The 21,805-nt window shown below is 39.0% G+C and overlaps 1 protein-coding gene across 2 annotated transcripts; it reads left to right on the top strand.

Annotated features, from left to right (window-relative positions):
- Positions 1–357: 357 nt before the first annotated feature.
- On the top strand, positions 358–21,564 carry DHRS9 (dehydrogenase/reductase 9). 2 transcript variants are annotated; one of them, XM_033111431.1, is made up of 5 exons: positions 358–459; positions 11,177–11,545; positions 12,719–12,977; positions 16,830–16,993; positions 19,799–21,564. In XM_033111431.1, exons 2-5 carry the CDS (start codon positions 11,233–11,235, stop codon positions 20,020–20,022), a joined length of 960 nt encoding a protein of 319 aa, XP_032967322.1. In that variant the 5' UTR covers positions 358–459; positions 11,177–11,232; the 3' UTR covers positions 20,023–21,564. The 2 variants fall into 2 exon arrangements, with proteins under 2 accessions (XP_032967322.1, XP_032967321.1); XM_033111430.1 differs by lacking the exon at positions 358–459 and adding an exon at positions 3,181–3,337.
- Positions 21,565–21,805: the final 241 nt, after the last annotated feature.

Genomic DNA, 21,805 nt, shown 5'->3' with positions numbered 1-21,805 from the left:
AGGGGAACAAAAGATTAGCCCAGCTTCATCTTACAATTGGGAGCGTCAGGAAATGCCAAATGAGTAACAAAGCGCGTAGTTTGACTAAGCCCAGCTATGTATTTATGGGCAGCATTTGCAATTAAGCTGCTTGCATGTCAAAGGCATTGTTGGTGTAGCTAGGGAGAACTTTACAGCGGAAATAAGAGAGCTGTCTGTTGACGAAGGAAGTAGAAATTACAAAGTACACTTTTAAAAACATAAAGTCATAATATCAATTCATAGTTATTAATATTAAGAGATATGCATTCCACTACAGGTGACCGTGGAGAGAGGATTATGTTATTATGCCAGGAAAGAGGAAGTCAACAGGTACACTCCATACACTCCGTAAACAGCCTTGACCCTTGGTCAAGCTTACAAGAGTGACACCAGCCATAGTCCAGGAGTTGGATGCACCACGCCCTGCATCCAGCTGGGGTAAGTGTTTTTTCTCCATTTGACTCCCATTTCAGGATCATCTGTGGCATAGACCACCCCCAGCAATGAGCAGTTACTAAGAAGCCCGATGTACATCGCCTGAGACAGCCTTGAATCAGGATATTCTCTCTGTGTTTTGGTGTCTGGAAAAGAGTGGAGAAGGCACCCTCAGGCAGAAATTGGAGACAAATATAGGGACATAAGGATTTAGAAGAAAAAGGAGAGTCACTTGTTTAGTTTTTTGTCTGTGGCAATATCTAGCCTTACCCCTATATAATTACAGTCTAATTGTCAACATTGATATTTACATTTGAATGAAATCCACAGTGCAATCTTCTGTTTTAAAAAGGAATCAGGCAATTAAAATAGAATGGCAATTTAGTTCTGGATTTTTTACATCACCTTTGATGACCAGAAGTCTAATGTTGGGAGAGTTCTGAACAAAGTAGCACTTTCTTGGATTATCTTATTAAGGAATGGAATGAAAGAAAATTCAGCACTTAAGACGTGAATTTGAATGCAGATATAATTACAGTCTGGAAAAACTGCTGCTGACAAATGATTCCATTAACTGAACACCTAAATGGGACCATTTGATAAGGAGAGCAAGTGTTCCAACCCTGGTGCCAGAACTACTGAAACTGAACTCTTAAAAATTGGGTCCACTAGAATTGAGGGATCCAGACATGGCAAGAATTCTAGCTCTCAATATATAAATTAGTTAAAACATCTGACTATTTAAAAAGTCTGTTTGGTGTCAATGTAAGAAAAGTCTAAACCTGTAGAGAACTTTTATGAGTATATGTGAGCCAAATTGCTGGGAAGCAAAATCTCAATGAATTGAGGAAATGCTCCAGATAATGGCAGTTTTGAAACTTATTTGATACATTAGAACCAAAGGAGGAGATGTAAAGAGGCTTCCATGAAATCCATTGGTGGTAGATTAAGAGGGTGGGAGAAAGCAAAGCAGGGAAGTCTCTGGGATTGGATGAAAAGTAAAACATACTTCTTTTACATTGGTGGGTACAGGATAGTTAACGTTTGCAGCACATAGAGATGGTATTTAGAGAACAAGATATCAATGAGGGGTTCTGTGGTCTCCTGTTCTGGTGCAGCTGTTGTGCCCTGAGGGGTCTGGAAAAGATTACTGTGACATTACACAGATATGTTATCTTAGATGCAAAAAGACAACAGACAGGCTCACTTAAGGTAAAGATTGACTTTTGTCAAGGAAGCTACAGGCCCAGGATGTGACTATTCACTATGACCCACTTTTGTTTAGGAATTTGTATGTTCGGACCATCCTATGTGGTTACTTTTGGTTTCTGAGTTTGCAAGCCCTGCCAGGCTGGCCTCCCCTGAGCTTGTCAGGTTTAGAATGTGGCCTCTTTTTTGTCCACATTGGGAAGTTTTTAAAACAGGGTTGCACTAGACAAAAGTATTGAATCAGCAAAACGTACTAAGAACTGGTCTTTTCTTTGCCATTTTCCCTTCTCTATTCCATGACCACCCAGGTGCCTGCGGATCTCTCCACCTCTTAGTGACATAAGTTGCTCACAGAAAGGGTCTAATATTAATCATTTACCCCTTTCTTCATGTGGATTTGAGTCAACATATTATTTCTCTAACAGGTTTTCTATTTAAGTCTTACATTGACTTGCAGGGTGTTAAAGGGGAAGAAGTATATTTGGCATATTTTTGGTACTCTAAATCTTTACCTGAGGAAATTGCAGTCTTCCTTTTTTTTTTTTCCTTTTGGAGAAAAAAGACCCCCATTTAATTTATAGGGTGACAGCAGTGTCTAGACTCTCACTAGACAGATATGTCTGTTCATCCACTCATCCCAGCTAAACCATAATAAACTGCATTTGTAAAAGGAGGGGAATCTGAGATGTAACAGCAATAATTTGGTGTATATTAGAAACTGAAACTACACAACCAGTGGACTTTGTACCGGTCTGTCAGCCTGTCTGTCTGTGGGGGAGGTGGTCGGTTGGAGGGGAAGGATGCATATTAACACCATGTCTTCTCATCACCTGAGCCTTAACACTTTCCATCACAGCCCAGGATATGCCAGGTCAATTGTGCTAAACTCTGAAACCGACCAACTCTGGGAAGGGATGGGGGCATCCTTGCCTATTCTCAGTGATCTCAGTGCCAGAGACCACTTCAGTAAGATTTTCGTCCTACCATAAAACACAAACTAAGGCTCATAAAGAAGGCCCAAATCTTGTTTCAGTCTTGTCTTGATCTCCTTGTTCACTAATGGGTTTAAAAAAGAAAGAAAGAAAAGTGGTAAAAATAATCATCAGAGACTCATTTCCCATACCTACTCTCCTAGGAGGAAAGGGCACTAAATCAGTAAAGGCACATTAACAGGAGGAAAAAACCACAGAGATCATGAACAATAATCATAATTCAAACATTAAATGACCAAAACAATGCACCAGGCAGCTTACAAAATGCTTCCATGTTACAGTATTTCAGCTGCTGAATTTGGCCAAGGGATTATACTCACAGTTAAAGGAATATTACTGATCATTTTTAAGTCCCTTCTGAAAGTTGCTAAATTTAATTTACTAAAGATACTGCAGAGTCCTTTGGAAACACATGACCCACAGCTTCTTGGCTTCCATAGAAGAGTTGATTTAGTCATCACCCCGTGTCACAATGAGGGTGACTCACAGAGTGAGAAGGGAACTTGAGGGCACCTCACACATATAGGTACTCATTCCTTGACGGAAGCCCAGGCACCTCCACCTCAAGAGGCTCAGCGAGGTCAGGGTGACACCACTCTTCCCTCCCAGCACCACGGACAGATCTCAATCAGCCCAGTAGGTCCACAACAGCTTCTGCATCCCGACTTGTCCTCAGAAAGGTAACCAATGATGGAGTTTTGTTATTTAGTCCTTCCTTTCTCATGCCAGTCTTCAAACTGTCAGATTTTCTTCCCTCTTACAGAATGAATCAAGTTCTGTTTCATGCTGTGGTCAACTGTTGCTATTTAAAGAAAGTAACATGTTGGAAGGCAGTGATGGGCACTGGTTTCATCTCACCACAGAAGTGAGGTCCGTGTCACTGGGACCTTGCCTTGAACTCCCTCAGGCCTCTCTTTGAATGCTCTTTAGCACCTTAGAGTTACAATTAAATTTACATCTAGTTATTCTATCTGTGACTATTCAACACCATCTGTAAATCTCATAATTAATTGGAAACGGGAGTGAGGAGGTGCTCCAAAAAAGAGTAGGAATTTTAGATGAGTTTCTTTCTGGAACAACAGATTTGCTTCCAGATGTAGGGCTGATCTTGTCTACCTGCTCTACCAATATTATCAGATGTCAATTTAGGTAAATGCGCACACACACAGACACACACAGACACACACACACACACATACACACCAAACTGAATGACAAAAAAATGCCTGCTAGGTGAGAAAGACATGGAAAAATTCGTCACAGTGAATATTTGTTTCCTGGATACTGGGATGATAGCAATAGACCTGTTTTTGATATTTAGTTTCCATTTTATGACCCTGTGGTTGGTATTTTCCTTGAAGTGCATTGGGCCGAGGGCCTAATCAAAGTCTGCTTTCACTTTGACCCTCAATTTACAATGGGAAAGGGAGAAAGTCAGTTTAGAGCTTTGCTGCCACTTAATCCTGGCAGCCTTTGTTCAAGGCTTTAGGATCTAAATAGTGCTCTCTGTGATGTTCTCTCTCAATGCGTTGATTTTTAGCGGTTGGTGAAAAAGCTTAAATAAAACATGTTTTTAAATTAAAAAATCAATTTAGGGTTGTACAAATAGTTCTGAAATGTCCTGCTATACTATTTGCTCAACGGTAAGGATTGTACTTTATTTATCTTATTATCTCTTAGCATATTATTAGGTGCTCTAAAAAATATTCTTGGCTAGTTACTGCATAAAATGAAATTGAAATTATCATCTTTGTATTGTATTTTTGAGATTTGAAAAGTGTGCCCAATTTTTAGAACAAACTTCACTGTTTAAATACCAGAAAAAATTGTCACATATATTTCAAATGAGAAAAATGGGAATTGGTCTTAAAACTCTTGTAACAAATGTCACTTTCTTAAGGTACCATCTTTAATAGCTCAGATCTTTTCTTGTGCTCAAAGATAATGCAATCGAAAGTAATATACTGAAGATTTGAACACACTTTCTGCATCTATAGAGAAAATTCTCTCTACATTCTAAGCTTTCTTTGAAGCCTTGTAACTATAAGCCATAATCATATACAATATATATTCTCTCCCAGTGAGCAATATTTATTCAGTGACCATAAATAGAGTAACCACGGCTGTAACAATAATTCTTAACCTGCCAATACTGTCCAGAGGCATATTGGCAAAATGATAAACCTAGGAGGGACTGGGAATAATTAATTAATTAATAATTATGAATGTTATGTAAATTATAATTAAAAGTTTGGAGAGAAGGCAAAAGAAAATCGGAAATGTTTTTATCCTTACAACTAAAAATGCCAAACGTAAATCCATCACCTTCCCTACATTAAGAGCAACCGGCGCACCTCTGCTAGGTGACTGTCTGAATGCGTCTGCAGAGAAAGTATGCATTTCTCCATGTCTTCTTGTCCTGCCACCCAAAGGGCCCTCGGGGTACTGTGAGCAGTCTCTCTCCTGCAGGACGCAGGAGTCAAGGGAAATGTACCTGATGGAGGAGCTTCTTTATCCCATTGACTGAGGCAACCTACATTCCATGATGACGAATACCACCTCAACTATATCATAAGCAGCATCAGAATCATGATTAGCTATTTTAACCAGACCCTCAATGGAGCATGTTTTGCTTAATGTAAGCACATTCCATGTTGGCTCCATCTTAAATGTTTTCTTTGTATTTCTGGATGCCCAACTTAAACATTTTTTTCACAGAAACATATTTCATTAGTCATAATTAAGTTTGTCTCATAAGGCTCAAACGTTTGTTTTTCTTAAAGTACAGCAGAAATCTATGAAAGGCCACTTGGGTTTTTTTAAAAAAAGAATTTCTTACTCCAATGAAAAGGTCAAAATAAATATGAATTCGGTGTCAGTTAACCAGGTTTACAATATTTAAATGTACAAAGGACTTACATGTCAGTATTATATTACATGTCAGACCGCTGTCAGTTTTAGGAAGCTTGTGAAAGAAAACCTCAAAGAGATAATATTTTAGAAAGCTATTGCTAAATGCTCTCTATTTAATGCAGATAGGCAACTTAGTTGTTTCAACTTAGGCCATGATTGCGACAAATTAAAAGTAAATAAAGATTCTATAAATTCCGATCAGTGTGGTTGATTAGTCTTAGTATGGCTTTCTAAAACAAAGATCTTCATGGAGTTAATGTGAAAATGAAATCAAGTGGTGTGGGAGGAAGTATCTAGAAAGAACTCTATTTTGTACAAAAAATATAACTCACAGTGACATTGAGACATTGTTTTCTGCTCTTTTTTTTTTTAAACTGCCATTTACTTTTAAAGGGCAGAAGGATGTGAATTAGAGAACCGAAATTACGGGATCTGACGTTAGACTTTTTACTAGGAAAAGAAACCCAAGAAGAGAAAGTTAAAAGGAGCGTAAGTGAGCAAGGACAGCAATCGAGTTACAATGTTTTCCTGTAGCTGCAGTCAGGTGGTTACTCTTTCTCATGAAAGAAAAATTAGTTCTTTCTTAGTTCCTTTTGAATCTTTGTGAGATGGTAGAGCATTTTGGTAAAATATTTTTGTTTCTCTCATTGACTGATAATGTGTGCATCTCTTTGCAGTTCTCGTTTTACACTGTTTAAGAGTTCAGAGATCAAAGTTTTAGTTCTAACCATTCTCTGGCTAATCTAATGACTTTATGTATGATATCTACCCTACTTAGCTGACAAAAATATTTTGAAACTTAAATGAGATAAATATTGCCTGAACACTTTTCAAAAAGTGTTGAAGTTATCTGATTGGAAGTGTGGTGACAATGATGATGATGATGGTGATTTTTGACCTGATGATTGTGAGGACCCAAAGACTAATCCAATTATCACCAGAACCCTGGGGTTAGAGTAAAAACCTCTTTCATCTCTTCCTCTCTTTCTCCTTTCCTTCCATATCATGTATTTACTTAATACCAAGTATTACAAAAGCATTGGTGGTGTGGAGAAGGGTACACATAGCCCAGACTCCCAGCGTTAACAGGAATCCAGGTAGCAGGAGAGCAGAGGATTAAAGCATGATGGTGGAATACAGTGACCTAGGTGTCTTGAGCCAATTAACCTGCATTTCTAAATTTGTTTCTTCATATATAAAATGGAGATAATTTTATCCTAACGTTTAAGTTAGATAAATATTTATAGATCCTAGCAGAGGGCCTAAACCATGGTAAGCACTCAATAAACCACAGCCATTACCATCATTCCTACCTGACTTGGTCATCTGAAAATCCCAAGAACCATGGGTTGCTTAGGAGCATATTCTGAATTCTATAGAGTAACCTGCCCACCCATCTGCAGGGAACCCCCAAAGGAGTCTATAGTGGTGCAAACTCAAAAGTCTTAGCTGAAATTTAGGCCTCACAAATGCTATAAGTGCTGATTTAGCAATTTCTAAATTCACAAATGGTGTCACACATTAGTTTAGCTTTGTTCACTGCCTCCTACCCTGCTGGTGACAAAAAGTCTTTCTTTTTAAATCATAGATATTAATGCTTGTAGCAACAGGATATGAGTACCGTTTATACGTAATAAAACTTTTCTAGTAAGGCCATAAAAAATAACGCTCATCAATATGTCATCACCAAGAAATCAATGACTAAGTTTCCAGAAAAATAGTTCTGGTTGCTATGAAGTTCTGGATCCCTAAGACAAGGAAGCTCTAGACCAGTGGTTCTCAATTAGGGGCATTTTTGACCCACAGGGGACAGTTGGCATTGTCTGGAGATATTTTTCATTGTCACAACTGGGGAGGGAAGCTACTGGCATCTAAGGGGTAGTGGCTAGGGGTGTTGCTAAACATCCTGCGATACACTGTCAAATAATTATCCTGGCCAAAATATCAAAAGTACTGAGGTCGAGAAAGCCATGCCTAGATATGAGCAGTACATACAGCAGACCCCTCACAAAGTAAAAGCTATTGATCTTGCCATCATGATAAGGTTTTTCCCATGAGCAGGCATTTAGTCATTTTATCTTACCAGGTATTCTCCACAGTAGATATTATCTCTATTTTACAGATAGGAAAATAGTCTCAGAAATGAAAAATAATTTGCCCAAAGGCCTTCTGAGGATAGAGGTACATGGACTAGACCTCTGTCTGCCTGATTCTGAGGCCTGAACTCCTAACCCTGCTCTAGTGCATGTGTGGACACGCGCACGCATGTACACGTGTGTTGTCATAATGCTTGCTGCCTAGATTTTTAATAGCAAAGTGGCTAGTGTTTATTTTGGCTTAAGAAAAATCTCATGGCCAGCACAGTGGCTGTGTATTTAGAACTGCACCTGTCCTCATGCCCTGCGGCTTGGGGGCTGCAGATCTGCTTTCCTTGCTCCATGCTCATCCTTGAGGAGCACTTGGCTCACAGACACTGGATGCTAAAAGGACTGTTACAGACCGAGGCACTTCTCACCTTGAGCCAAGAGATCTGTGCCTCTGCTAAGCAGTTTGTTGTGAGATAAACTGGAAGACACAACAGATAAGCAAACAATTCAAGCAACTAAGGTCAGTGTCCCGAGTCTCTGAATTGTGGGGATCAGGGAGCCGTGTGGAGGTGACCACAGGGCAGAGTATGGTTGAGGCAGCCTTGTTAGTTGCAGTTATTCATTTACCTCTCAGTGGTCAATGAACCAATTAGTCATCAATCAGCTTCTGTGTACAGGTCATGTTCCCAATGACTGACCAAGGGATATTTCTCAGAGGTAGCATCTTGGCTAAAATACTATTAGAGATCAAAGGTATCTGTTGGTTTGTGGCTGACTTGGTCCAATGACCTAGAGGAATGTGAACCTTAGGGACTGAGGAAGAACCAGTATTTTTGGACAATAGCATTTGGGGCAATGGCTTTGCAAAAACTCTAGGTCAAGGTTGGCAGTCCCTTGAATTCAGGCTGAAGGCTGGGACACCAGCATCTGAAATGACGCTCAGCCCAGAGGTGTACCTCAGCAGGACAATACAATTTAATGGGAGCCCGTCCTTAACACCTAAAAAGCTCCTCTCTCTTTAGTTGTCATCAGGTAAAATTGGGTTTCGCTAGCAAAAGAGATTGAGGGGGAGATGGAAAGGATGAGGAGAAAAGAGAGAGTCTGCCTGCTTTGGTTTGAGTTTTTATTTTTCTCCAATAGTTGTGGAGGTGAACTTACAAAAAAATAGAAGGCAGAATACTTAGTTCGAAAGTCAGTAGACTCTGAAGGCCTAGGATTCTTACCTATTTTGTGCATGAGACCAGAGCAATCCAATGAAGCCATTTTTCAGGGGGCTGGGGGAAAGTTTTTCTTTCCCCTGTCATGTCAAATCTCCAACTTTTTAGTTTGAAATAATTTAGAACTTACGGAAAAGTTGAGAGAATAGTACAACCCAGATTTCCCAAATATTAACACTTTACCACATTCATATTCTCATTCTCTCTTTATACATATATATGTATGTGTGTGTTTAATGTTTAATTATTTATATACATATTCTTATTATTTCCTGAACTGTTTGAGAGTAAGTTGAAGATATAGTGCTACTTAATCTTTAAATTTTTCAGTGTTTATTTCCTAAAAAGCAGGACAATTTCAACATAATCATAGTTATCAAAATTGAAAAATTAATATTAATGCAGTATTATTTATCAGATCCACAGATGTCACTCAAATTTCACGAGTTGGTTCTTCCTGGCAAAACTAAAAAAAAAAGATTTTCTGACCCAGGCTCCATGTTGCATCGGGTTATCACATCTTTGTAGTACCCATTAATCTTTAACAGTCCTCAGTCTTTTCTTCCTTCATATCTTTGACATTTTTAACTTTGACATTTTTAAAGACTATGTACATGACCTTGGTTTGCCCCATAACTAGTGGTATTAATTTTTATCACTTGGTTCAGGTGGCATCTGTCAGATTTTTCCACTGTGAAATTACTATTTTTCTTTTTTAAATTAGTATATAGCTTATGGAGAGATTCTATAATTATTGTTTCTCGTTAGAATTTCAACCACTGGTTTTACATCCATTGATCATTCTTGCCTAAAATATTGTTACCATGGCAGTTGCCAAATGGTGGTTTTCTAATTCCATCATTTCTTTTACATTTATTAGTTAGAATGTTAGTTCTTCTATAAAATGAGGCAAATAATGCGTCCTCTCTAACTCAAAAGGCTGTTGAGAGGATCAAATGAAACTTATACGTAAAAGTGCAGTGTATAAGACTTCACAAATAGAAGCCATTGTTTTACTGTTACTCCCCTATGCTTGCCCCAGGCGAACAAGACAATGCAGAAAGTCCCTACTCTCTGCTCTAGGACACATTAAACCCCAGGGGTATTTGCCTTCTTCAAATAATTCTTGTGGGAGTTTGAATGGCAATGAAGGCTACCAGGAATCCATTCAGGGAATTTACCCAACATTTAGTTATTCAATAATTATTTATCAAGGCCAGACTTGAGCAAAACATTACACTAGTTGAATTTATACATATAAAATTGCCTTAAAATGTCTAATTATGTAATTTTGCAAGAGCTAGCTACACCCACCCAAAAAATCTATACATTCTTCATGTATTTATATATTTGAGAAGGGGGAATCCTGCTACGTGGGCATTGATTTGCAACAAATCAGTAACTCTGAAAACACAGGAAAGTTTAGATAAACTATACCAAATTATTAAGCCCTGATAGTCTAAAAACTTGACTGTTTTAGAAATAGTCATAGCCATACCACAAGAATCAATTAGTTTACCCAAACCTACCATATTTTAATATTTACCTTTGACTTATTTTTATCAATTGATCATTCTTTTACCCTTTCTTTAACTATAGATCTTTTTTTGGGGGGGGGGGAAATGTGAAAGTAGAGCCCAAAATTTACTTGAGAAATGAAGAAGATATATTACATTGAGCTATTTTTTACCTGAAATAATATGTTCCTTATAAAGCAGTAGAAATAAAATTGTGTGTGTGTGTATATATATATATATATATATATATATATATATATATATATACATGTGTAATTCTATCTGTATGTATGTTTATATTACTTATTAGGGGGAAGATATTGGTATGCACAGGGAAAGAACTGGAAAAAATGTACTAAAATATTAAGAGTCGAATGGGATAATAATTACTTCCTTTTTAAATTTTTTCTATATTTGCTAAAATTTTTTTTTTACCATGAGCACAAGACATTTTTTTTTTAATTCTAAGCTTTGTGTTTTACAATCCTCACAGTTTTGTTTTGTTTAAGTTTTATTTTATTTATTTTAAGTGTGTTTTTCCAGGACCCTCCCTCCCTCCCTCTTCCATTTACTTTTTCTGACTATTACTTGGTTAGTTTTTGCATTACTTTAGAGAAGTGGTTTAGCACTTAAATGGTCATCTTCCCAAACAAATAAGAGTTATTTTTTAAACTATCTATCTACTATTTATTTATCTGCATTCAAATATCTCAAGTTCATCAATCCTGGATTATAATGCCTCGATGGTTCTAATTTGAATTTTCTTTCTAATTTTGCATACTCAGGACATCTTCTTTTATTGTTCAAGAACGAAGTGTCGCTGTCATATAAAGAGGGAAAAATGTTCTTTTGTGTGTTAGCCCTCCTAATCCTCTGCGCTTTTCTATGGAATTATAAAGGACAACTAAAGATTTCAGACATCACTGATAAGTATATTTTCATTACTGGGTGTGACACGGGCTTTGGAAACTTGGCGGCCAGAACTTTTGATAAGAAGGGATTTCATGTCTTTGCTGCCTGTCTGACTGAATCAGGATCAACAGCTTTAAAGGCAAACACCTCCGAAAGGCTTCACACTGTGCTTCTGGATGTAACTGACCCAGAGAACGTCAAGAGGACTGCCCAGTGGGTAAAAAACCAAGTTGGGGAAAAAGGTGAGTGATGTGATGACGGGGAGAAGGGGAGGGGGTGTTGCAAAGTAACTAGGGCTAAATAAAATGTGTTCAGATTTTCAATGGCCTTTCAAGAAAAGTCTTCTAAATACCAGCTGTACACTGGAGAAGCTTCAAATAATCTTACGATAGCCCCTGAGTAGCTCCAAGTTGCAAGCTCTCCGTGTGCATGAGAGACACAGCCCAAGTTATCCTCAGTCTTAAATCCAGTGGGTGAATTTAAAACTGAAACAGAGGTATTGACTTCTCCTGGACTTCTCCCATGAAGTGCTACTCTAGCCACAAACACAGCAAAGGAACTTGAGGCTAAAATCTAAAGGAGAATATGGGAACAATCCCCAAATTGTCATCTAGATACCCAGACCCTTCTTCTCACTACAAAATGCTTCCAGAATTTATACATTTTTAATGGGAAAAGTAGAAAGTGGCCAAGAACCTGAGTAGAGGAGCCTGAGATAGTCATGGTAACATAGTAAGCCATTGGGCTTCGTTCTGCATTAGACGGCAACATTCTGAGCTAGAAGACTTTTATTGGCTTGAATGAAGTTTGAAATATTCCAAGATATTTGGGTCCACAAAGAAAAAAACAAATGTTTTTCTCTAGCACATCTTCATAATAGATTAATAATTGAGAGTCTGATCCTTAGAACCAATAGTTGGATAAGGCTCCAGATAAGTTTTAAAGCTTGAATTCCAAACACCTTTGCACATACAAAATATTTCCCATCATAATTAGGCTAAGTAAATGATGGACTTTTTTTTACCAAAAATAAACATGAAGTAGATTGATATTGCTCTTTGTCCATATAGAACAGTTTGTAAATATTCTCTGGCTTTGCCATCTAGCAAGGAAGAAAAATAGACCATTTATTCTACATCTGAGATTAAAAAGCAAAAAGTCTCACTGAGACAGTATCAGTATTTGCAATTCAGAACCAGAAGTGGAGTAACTGTGAGATTAGCTTCTGATAACAGAACTTCAGCTATTTCAGTTTAGCCTCCTACCTTTTTTTCTGCAATCACTTCCCAAAACTGCTAAGTATTTCAAAGCAGTAGTATGACTAGAGGAGGAAATGGCACCATTGTGTAAATCAGGGGCTGTATTTTCATTAAGGATGCTTCTACCACACCTCCTTTCCTTTCTCTCTGTTCTAGGTCTCTGGGGTCTGATCAACAATGCTGGAATTCTCGGCGTGTTGGCTCCCACTGACTGGCTGACAGTGGAGGACTACAGAGAACCTGTAGAAGTGAACCTGTTTGGACTCATCAATGTGACATTAAATATGCTTCCCTTGGTCAAAAAAGCTCAAGGGAGGGTTATCAATGTCTCCAGCATTGGGGGCCGGCTTGCATTTAGCGGAGGGGGCTATGTTCCATCCAAATATGCAGTAGAAGGCTTCAATGACAGCTTAAGGTACAGCAAACACTGACATATTAGGAAATAATAACTGTTAACATTTATTGAATGTTTATTATGTACCAGACACTATTGTTAGTGCTTTAAATTATTCCCAATTTATGGGTGATCCCACTGAAACTAAGAAGGTCATTCCAAGATCATCCAGCTATGATCTTAACCTAAGACTATGTTTATAGAACTGAAATTTGGATGTCAGTCTTTTTTACTTTTTGCTTTAATGCATGATGCTGATAGAGGTAGTGAATTTGTATTCAAAAGGTCAATTTGTTAAACAGTTTGGGAATCATATACAGAGGCTGAGTCAGGGTCGGTCTCTCCATTGGTGTAACTGTCAGTGGTAGACACAACAGTATCATCTTATTTAAACCCTCAGTAGAAAATAATCTGGTAAAGTAAATGTAATTATCACAAAGTAAAGACTCAGCTATGCAGCTTTTTTTTTTACCCTGTTGCATAAGTTCTGGACGTAAATCTCCATACATTTCATACACAATAGCTAAACGGATGATAATCTCTCCACCCCAATACCAAAGACAAGACAGACAGCTTTCTTCTGATGCTACCATTTTGAAATAAAACTCAGAGCAGGAGTTTACTAATCAGAGGTGAAGATTTTGCAGAGAAAGCCATTGACCACATCTTTTTGCTGTGTGCTATCAAAGAACACCAGAGCTCAAAACAAAGGACCAAGGTAGCAAATAAACGCTCCTACTTAGTGCCCCCAAGCATGGATTTCTCTGGGTTTATAATGTTTGAGTTTCACTGGGCTGCTTGAATCTGTAGGTTTGTGTCTTTTGCCAGAATTGGGGAGTTTTCAGCCATCATCACTTCAAACATTTTTTTTCTACAATCCACTCTCTCTTCTCCTTCTGAGACACTATAATGCAAATGGTAGAACTTTTGGTTTTCTCCCACAGATCCATTGGGTTCTTTTCACTTTTCAACCATTTATCTCTCTGCTGTTCAGACTGGATAATTTCTAATAATCTATCTTCAAATGCATTGACTTCCCTTCATTTCCATTCTGCTATTGAGTCCAACCAATACATATTTTATTTTCATTATTGTATTTTTTCAAGTGGTACTTCAAAATCTGGTCTTCCATACCTTATCTACTAACATTTTCATTTTTGAGTTCTTAAATAGCTGCTCTATGCAGGTTTTATAGCTTCATTCAGTGGGAGAGACAGGGGAAAGGGGCAGTGCTTAATCTATCTTGCCTGGAACCAGAACTAATCACTGTCAGTTCAAAGTCCCTAAATTGCAAAAGGTTGTACCAGTCAAGGTTCTGGTAAGAAATGGAGGCACATTAAAATTGGGTAAATGGAGCAGAGTTTACTTTAAGAACTATTGGCAAACATGGGAGTTGTGTAGAGTAACCCCAAAGGATGGTGTAGTATCTAGGGAATAATGACAGCAGGGTCATCTCTATCCAAAGGACTGGAAAGAGGAGACAGCGCAGTTTCCAGAACCTGGATACACAGAGGCTATCACCTTCAGCTGAGGGATGAAATTAACCAGTTGCAATATCACAGTAGGAATAACTGTCCCAACCTCTTCCTCTGATCTCCCTCTGGTACTCCCAACTGACTGTACCTGACAGAAGCCAAAATATAGTTAATACAGGTAAGCTTCCCAGAATATAGTACCGGCAGAAGGGTGGAGGAGATTAGAGAAACAAATGGAAGGTATCTAGCTGAGTGTGCCGTGATAGGCAAGAGAAAAGACACAAATATAGTCTTTTCTTCAATTCATCCACTTATTTATTCAACTAGTGTTTGTTGAACACACATTTTAGAGTTATAAACTATACCATGGATCTAATTTTAGCTTACTAATAAAAGGTTAGATTATTCAACTGAAATTAATAGAGCTAGAGCAACTCTATTTTGCCATTTGATGAGGGTGCCAGGTTTGATTCTCCCAGGAAATAAAAACAATGTCAGAATGTTTCTTTAAAAGAAAAAAAGATTTTGTACTGAATATAGCTAACATACAATGTTATGTTAGTTTAAGGTACACACCATAGTTATTCAACATTAATATACCTAAAGAAGTGATCACCATGCTAGGTCCAGCAACCATCTGACACCATCCTATTCTATCACAATAATATTGACTATATTCCCCACGCTGTGCATTACATCCCGATGACTTATTTGTTTTATACCTGGAAATTTGAACCACTTATCGTAATAACTATGTATAGTGCTAGGGATGTACTAGCCAGGGAAATTACTTCATAAATTATATTCAAGGATACTATGCTGTATCCCTGAAACTAATACAAAATAATATTGAATGTCAACTGTAATTGTAAAAAAAATTTTAAAGGGGAAAATAGATGAAGGAGAACAATGTTTCTTAAACCTTAATGCGCATATGAATCACCTTAATCTTTTCAAAATGCAGATTCTGATTCAATGAGTCTGGGGGGTGGTCCTGAGTTTCTGCATTTATAACAAGCACCCAAATGCTGCTCATGGTTCAGGGATCACACTTTGAGTAGCAAGGTCATGGAGAACCTCCATTAGTCTCCTTTTAGAGATTTACTCACTTTTAAAAAGAGATTTCAACTGAAAGGTTTGTGGGATTGCAATGCAGGTATGCCATGCCTGAAATTAACCGATAGGAAGTGTTTATTTCTTTCTCAGTCATGGAACCGGTATTGGAAATAGTACTGTGCATTTAGGCCACAGTCCAGTAGGAGCTCCAGAGTTTCTATATGGAGGAGGGTTACGGGCAGCAGTCCAGTTGGAAGAGGGTTGGAGCTCTTTAAAGCTGTATTTGCCCAGCAAGCATACTGGTTTCATACTTGCTTTACTCACCTGGTAACGTTAATTGTGTGACTTAAAGCCACTGTCCCTGGAGTATACGTTACTTTCATGAGTAGGTGGGGAGAAAAGTCTTCCCAAATACCCTTTTGGCACTGTTACTTTCCAAAACCCAAAGGAGATCAGAAGACAAGTGAGTAAAATACAATTACGCTGAAAATAACCTTTTTTATTTTACTTCAAGCAACATACCTTTCAAAACATTTCAAGGGTCAAACTAACTTGCATTTTTATAAAATATACTTCAAACTAAACAACAGGTGTGTTGCTAGATTGTAAGACCTAAGATAAATCATATTTTAAGTTCACTGGTAGAGTTCTTAAAAAGTCTTATGGTAAAGTCTTCTGTAAAATGAATAATTGTTTCCCTAGGTATTCCTAGAGGAAATCTAAATTTAATGTAGGAAAACATTATTCATATAGTCGTTTGCCATTCATTGGTCTGCTTTAAAGAAAGGGGCCCCATGATTCCCCTGAAACCCTGTTGCCCAGTAAATGCATACACTTTTGAGTTTCTCCAGCGACATGATGAAAGAGCTTGCTGAGCAGCATAGGGAGCAGGTTATTCAAGTCAGAACTGTCACACTGTGTCCCTCAGCATATCCTCATTTGTGCTGCAATGTCCTCAGATTCCTAGAATGGAGGTGAACTTGTCTATCCAAGCAAGTCATTGGTCAATGTCACCATAAAGTACCCCAAGTACTGAACAGAAACCTGTCCTTAGACTAAATGCTTCTCAATTTAATGACAGAGTACAGCTTAGGGGAAACACCGCACTGGGAGAGGGTCCACCCAGATCCCTTTCCTGTTCTGTCACTACATCAACCGTCACTTCACCACCCTGAACTTCAGTTTCCTCATCTGCAAACTAAGTGGGTAGAACAAGATGCTCCTTTCCAATGCACCCAATTCTGTGGTCCCACGAAAGGATTCACAAGAAAATAATCACCCAAATAGCAAACATTCTCCAAATAAGCCTCCATTAAACATCTGCAATGGGTTCTTTTCACAGAAGGGACATGAAGGCTTTTGGTGTGCACGTCTCATGCATTGAACCAGGATTGTTCAAAACAGAATTGTCAGATCCAGTAAAGACGGCTGAAAAAAAACTCGCCATTTGGAAGCATCTGTCTCCAGACATCAAACAACAATACGGAGAAGGGTACATTGAAAAAAGTGAGTTTCTGGGTGACCCCAGGGTCCTCTGGGATTCATTGTCCTAGGTACCATGAAGGAGACTCAAACATAAATTAAAAAATAAGGTTCTCATAGTAATACACCAACAGAGATTTTAAACCTAGATCAGGTATTCCTATTAATTCCAGTGTCATCTCTTCCTTCTTCGCGTGTTTACAAACATTTACTGAACATTTACTAAGTACCGAGTTCTGTACTAAGCACCTGATAAATTACGAATATCATTCACTTCTCAAAAAAAAACATCTCCTCCCGATCATGCCCGTACTGGAGCCCACGGGCTTCACCTTTACACAAAACTCCTCTTTTTGGGAACCATCAACCACTCACTCAAGATTGCTCCAGGACTTATGAAGGTTACCAAATATAAAGACTCAGACTCTGACCCTTGACTAGTTTACAAGCTAGTTGACAACACAAAGTAACCAATGAGACTGCACAGCATGCAAGAAAATTGGTCCTTTACTTCTTAGACATAACCCAACCAGCTCAGAAGAGTGTTAGATGGTGTGGTCTCTAATTACCCAAGGAACTCACAGCAAGAAAAAAAAAAAATGATTGTCTTTATGGGACAGGCCAGGCTTAAGTAAAGCCTGAAGGACAGAAAGGAATTCTTTGGGTAGAAGCTTTCTGGAGCAGGAATGCATGGGAGTGGATATGGAAGGAGAAGTAACACAAGTCCAGAGATTCAGTCAGGAATGAAGGAATAATAATAAAGATTAGACTATGATAACATACAGTGAACATTTACCACGTGCTTGTCACTATTATAAGAGCTTCATCTGCACCCTTTCTTTTAAAATGCCCACAAAACCCTATGAAGTAGATACCACCTTAATTTCATAGAAACAGAGAGACAGGGAAGTAACTTGCCTCAAGTTGCACAGCTGGTAAGTGGAAGAGCTAAATTTGAACCAGGTACCCTGACTTTGCACCACACTAAAATGTCAACAAGGCATTAAAGAGCTGGTCGAATTTCCTGTGTCAGGGCTCCACCTCCACCTCAAACTCCCTGGCTGGTAAAATTTACTTCATGTTCTTCACATACTTACTGAGCTGCTGCTTTCAGCTGAACAGGGCCCCACCTAACTATGTGTCACTCTCTCCCTCCAAACTGTGATCCTGCCTCTTCATCAGGTGGCTTGGTAAGACAGCCAACTGTAGTAAAGTTCAAGGCTAGGAGTTTGCAAGGTGGAGCCAAGACCAAGTGGGATCCACCTAGGTATGTTTTTAGAATGACTGACTCCCTCAACCACCCCACCCATGAGAGAGAGAGACAGAGAGAGAGAGAGAGAGAGAGAGAGAGAGAGAGAGAGAGAGAGAGAGATACACACGTGTATATATCAGCTAGAACATCTGGTTTGACAAACCTCCTAGCGCTGACATGTCATTATAGGTTTAAAACCATCGCTATTAAATGCTGCTTCTCACTCACTTACCAACTCTGAAGGCTCTAAGTAGATTCAGAAACAAAACCCTCACTTAAAAAAATTTTCATTTGATATTGACATTGATACTTTCTAAATGCCTATGAATACATCATCAACTTCCATCTCAAAATTATTTTCGCATTGGCCCCGGGTTCAAATGTCCCGTCTCAGAAGAACCAACTGGCTTTGAGCCCAATTTTACACTTGTTGTTCTTATTGGAGTTTTCCAAGTCAGGACTTGGAGATCAGCCAGACTCACAGTTCTGAAGTAGACCACAAATTTAAGCTCACCTTTCTTCTTTTCCCAGACTGGAGTAGTAGTAGTTTAAAATAGCCACTGAGATTTGTTAGGTAACCTCAGCTAAGCTCTTTGAACAATCCAGGGCCTGAAGTTGAAAGGAAAATTTAAAACAATAGATTTCCCTTGAGAAGACACAACTCAGGTATGTCTTAAGAGCGCAGGACGAATGCTCCAAGCCACTACCAATCCCTTGATAAAATAACTGCCTCTTCAAAATTGTCTTAGCTCATTGCTCAAACACTTCATTTGCCTGAGAACCAGGATATGTTTAGCTTCCTGAGTCAAGACCTTTGGGAGATGATTGTCTCTTTATTCACTGGATTATAGAGGCATGTGGTATATGAGTACACACATACACACATGCACAGGTACCCACGTGTATACCCACATTTCCTATAAACATAGTACTCCCTGAAAACAAATTCAGAATCAAACCCATAACCTTCTGGGCTCAGGAGGCTCATAGACTTTTTGAAGTATCTTCACCTCATTGCTGTAAAGTAGTGCTTCTCAAAGTTAGGTCTCTAGACCAGCGCTGTCAGCAGCACCTGGGAACTTGATAGAAACGCAAATTCTTGGGCCCCACTTTACATCTGCTGGAGGTGGGACCCAGCAATCTGAGTTTTAACAAGCCCTCTAGGAGATGCTGCTGCTCACTCAAGTTAGAGCCAGTGGTCTAAAGAAAGCACTGCCAGGTCCATCCATATTTTGACTGGGGGTGAGGTGATGTCAGAGGGGTAGTAGATGGGGGAGGGGAGTTATCACTGTGTGAGGGATAGAAATGATAAATGTCTATTACATTACATTGTTTTGTACACCTGAAACTAATGAAAAATAAATAAATAAATAAATAAATAAATAAATAAAATAAAAATAAAGAAGCATTGCTGCTTCCTTTTATGAGAAACAGACAGAAACCTGTCACAATGGGCCGCGTTTATTATGGCAGATTCAGAGTTTCCACATATGCATCTTCCCCTTGGCACCCTAACCACACATACTCCTTTTCCCTTTTTGCCAAAGAGTAAACATACTTTTTTTCTCTTATTATAGGCCTAGACAAACTGAAAGGCGCTACATCCTCTGTGAACACGGATCTCTCCCTCGTGGTGGAGAGCATGGACCATGCTCTGACAAGTCTCTTCCCTAAGACCCATTACGCCGTTGGAAACGATGCCAAGACTCTCTGGATACCTCTGTCTCACATGCCAGCAGTTTTGCAAGACTTTTTATTGTTGAAACAGAAAGTAGAACTGGCTAATCCCAAAGCAGTGTGACTCAGCTGACCACAAATGCCTGCCCCAGGATATGAGTTCTGCTGGTTTCAAGGACACATCTCCTTTTTGAACTCATTCCTTACCTAATCCAACGTGGACTCTTTAAGGTCATGTTTCTTTGATAAATGAAGGGATCCCACCATCACTGATGATGCCTCAGGGTCCCTTCTCAAGCGTTCTTTGCAAAGAAGGGCAGAGGTGGCACATCACTTAGAAGGGCAGGCATTGTAGTTGCCCAATATTTAGGCTTTGCCTGCTTGGTATGACATACGAGAAAGTGAAAGACTTTCTCATCCAAAATGCTCTCTGTCACAGCTTGCCCCATGCTTTGGGACCCCACCACTTAGAGTAACTCCTGAATGTTAAACATTTGTTTCTTATCGAAAAGTTCAGAGATAAATAGAATACTTTCCTAAGTGGATTAGAGATGTTCTATTATCTTGCTGAGAATAAAACCCTGGAGGACTGCAACTCCGTACACTTTGATGGGGGTGGGGGAAAAAAAGGTAATGAAGTATAATGTGACTGGTGTGAGCTAATGGGCAGCAGTAGGAGGGAAGGAAAAGGAATAGAGGACTGAAAAAAAGAAACAGGTATAAAAGTGGAGGCAAAGAGACTCAAAACAAGCTGCCTATTCTACAGGGAGCTATGGAGGATGAACAGCCCATTCAAGGCCACTGTGAACACTGGTGCAGACACCACTCTGGTGGAAAGATGAGAACACCAGAGTGACTAACAATTCCAAAAGAAGAAAAAAGTAGAGAATATTAATGTGTCTTCTGGGGATTGCAAATATGACAAGACTAAGACTATCCAACTGAGAATGGCTGCAAATCCTGTATTTGAGGTGTCTCTGAAGTCCCCTGAAGACAGAGCTAAATAAAAGACTCTCTTTAGCCTACCGTTACAGTGAGAGCAGCTCTGCTCCTTGCTCATATTCATGGTTCTACACTGGATTGCCCCTGGGGCCACACCCCATCCGAGAGAACAGTTCTCTAAACGGATGCTTCCCCAGGTTCCAGTACACAGCATCACTCACAAAGGGGTGTGGAATAATTACATGGAAAAGCCTGAAGCGTCAGAATTCAACATTTGTTGCAGAGTCATAGAGGGTAAAAGAGCCAGAGAAATTATCTATGGGCATGTGCAAACACATGCACACAACACACACTTATTCTGAAGGTCTGCTGCTTGAAACTACGTCCATTTAAAGTTATCAGTACTTCTTTTCATTTTCATTCACTTTTATGGGAACATCTGTTTATGAGGTAATTTCCTTCTTTCACATGTACAGCAGATTGATGACTTTGAAAAATCAAATTATCAATGGTGTCAGTCCACCCGGACACGTATTTCATTATTCTGAGGGGAGATATACCTGTCCTTTTTGGCTCAAAATGCAGAAAATCACAGCAAGAATCAGGTAAAAGAATTCTCAGGCAAAGTTAACTAAACTATTGTCATTAACTCTCTGTGAAGTCATTTCCTGGCCCTAGAGACATTTCATCTATACACCTCTGATTTCTTCTCGTTATAGTTAACCACCTACTCAACTTGTCCTTAGAGCTGAAGTTCCTCAATATTGTTTGCTGGGGCTCCTCCTTCTCCTCACCTCGAATTCCCAGATCTTGGCTTCATTTCACTGCTTTAAAAATATCAGGCCTGCTGCTCCCTGATATTCCAGGTCTCTAGGGCTGCCAAGACTTTTAGAATCTGCAGGAAAGTCCTTTGCTGGCTTGAAGCATTTCAGTCCTGTTGTTGGGCTGACCTGATGGTATTGTTT

The sequence above is a fragment of the Rhinolophus ferrumequinum genome, chromosome 8, assembly GCF_004115265.2.
Source record: "Rhinolophus ferrumequinum isolate MPI-CBG mRhiFer1 chromosome 8, mRhiFer1_v1.p, whole genome shotgun sequence".
Classification (NCBI taxonomy): domain Eukaryota; kingdom Metazoa; phylum Chordata; class Mammalia; order Chiroptera; family Rhinolophidae; genus Rhinolophus; species Rhinolophus ferrumequinum.
This window is presented reverse-complemented; position numbering and strand designations above follow the sequence as displayed.

Excerpts from the sequence above, each read along its gene's own strand:
- DHRS9 (XM_033111431.1), top strand. The coding sequence starts at position 11,233 with ATGTTCTTTTGTGTGTTAGCCCTCCTAATCCTCTGCGCTTTTCTATGG. Across the intron at positions 12,978-16,829 it reads GGCTTCAATGACAGCTTAAG|AAGGGACATGAAGGCTTTTG; the intron begins GTACAGCAAACA and ends TTCTTTTCACAG. Across the intron at positions 16,994-19,798 it reads AGAAGGGTACATTGAAAAAA|GCCTAGACAAACTGAAAGGC; the intron begins GTGAGTTTCTGG and ends CTCTTATTATAG.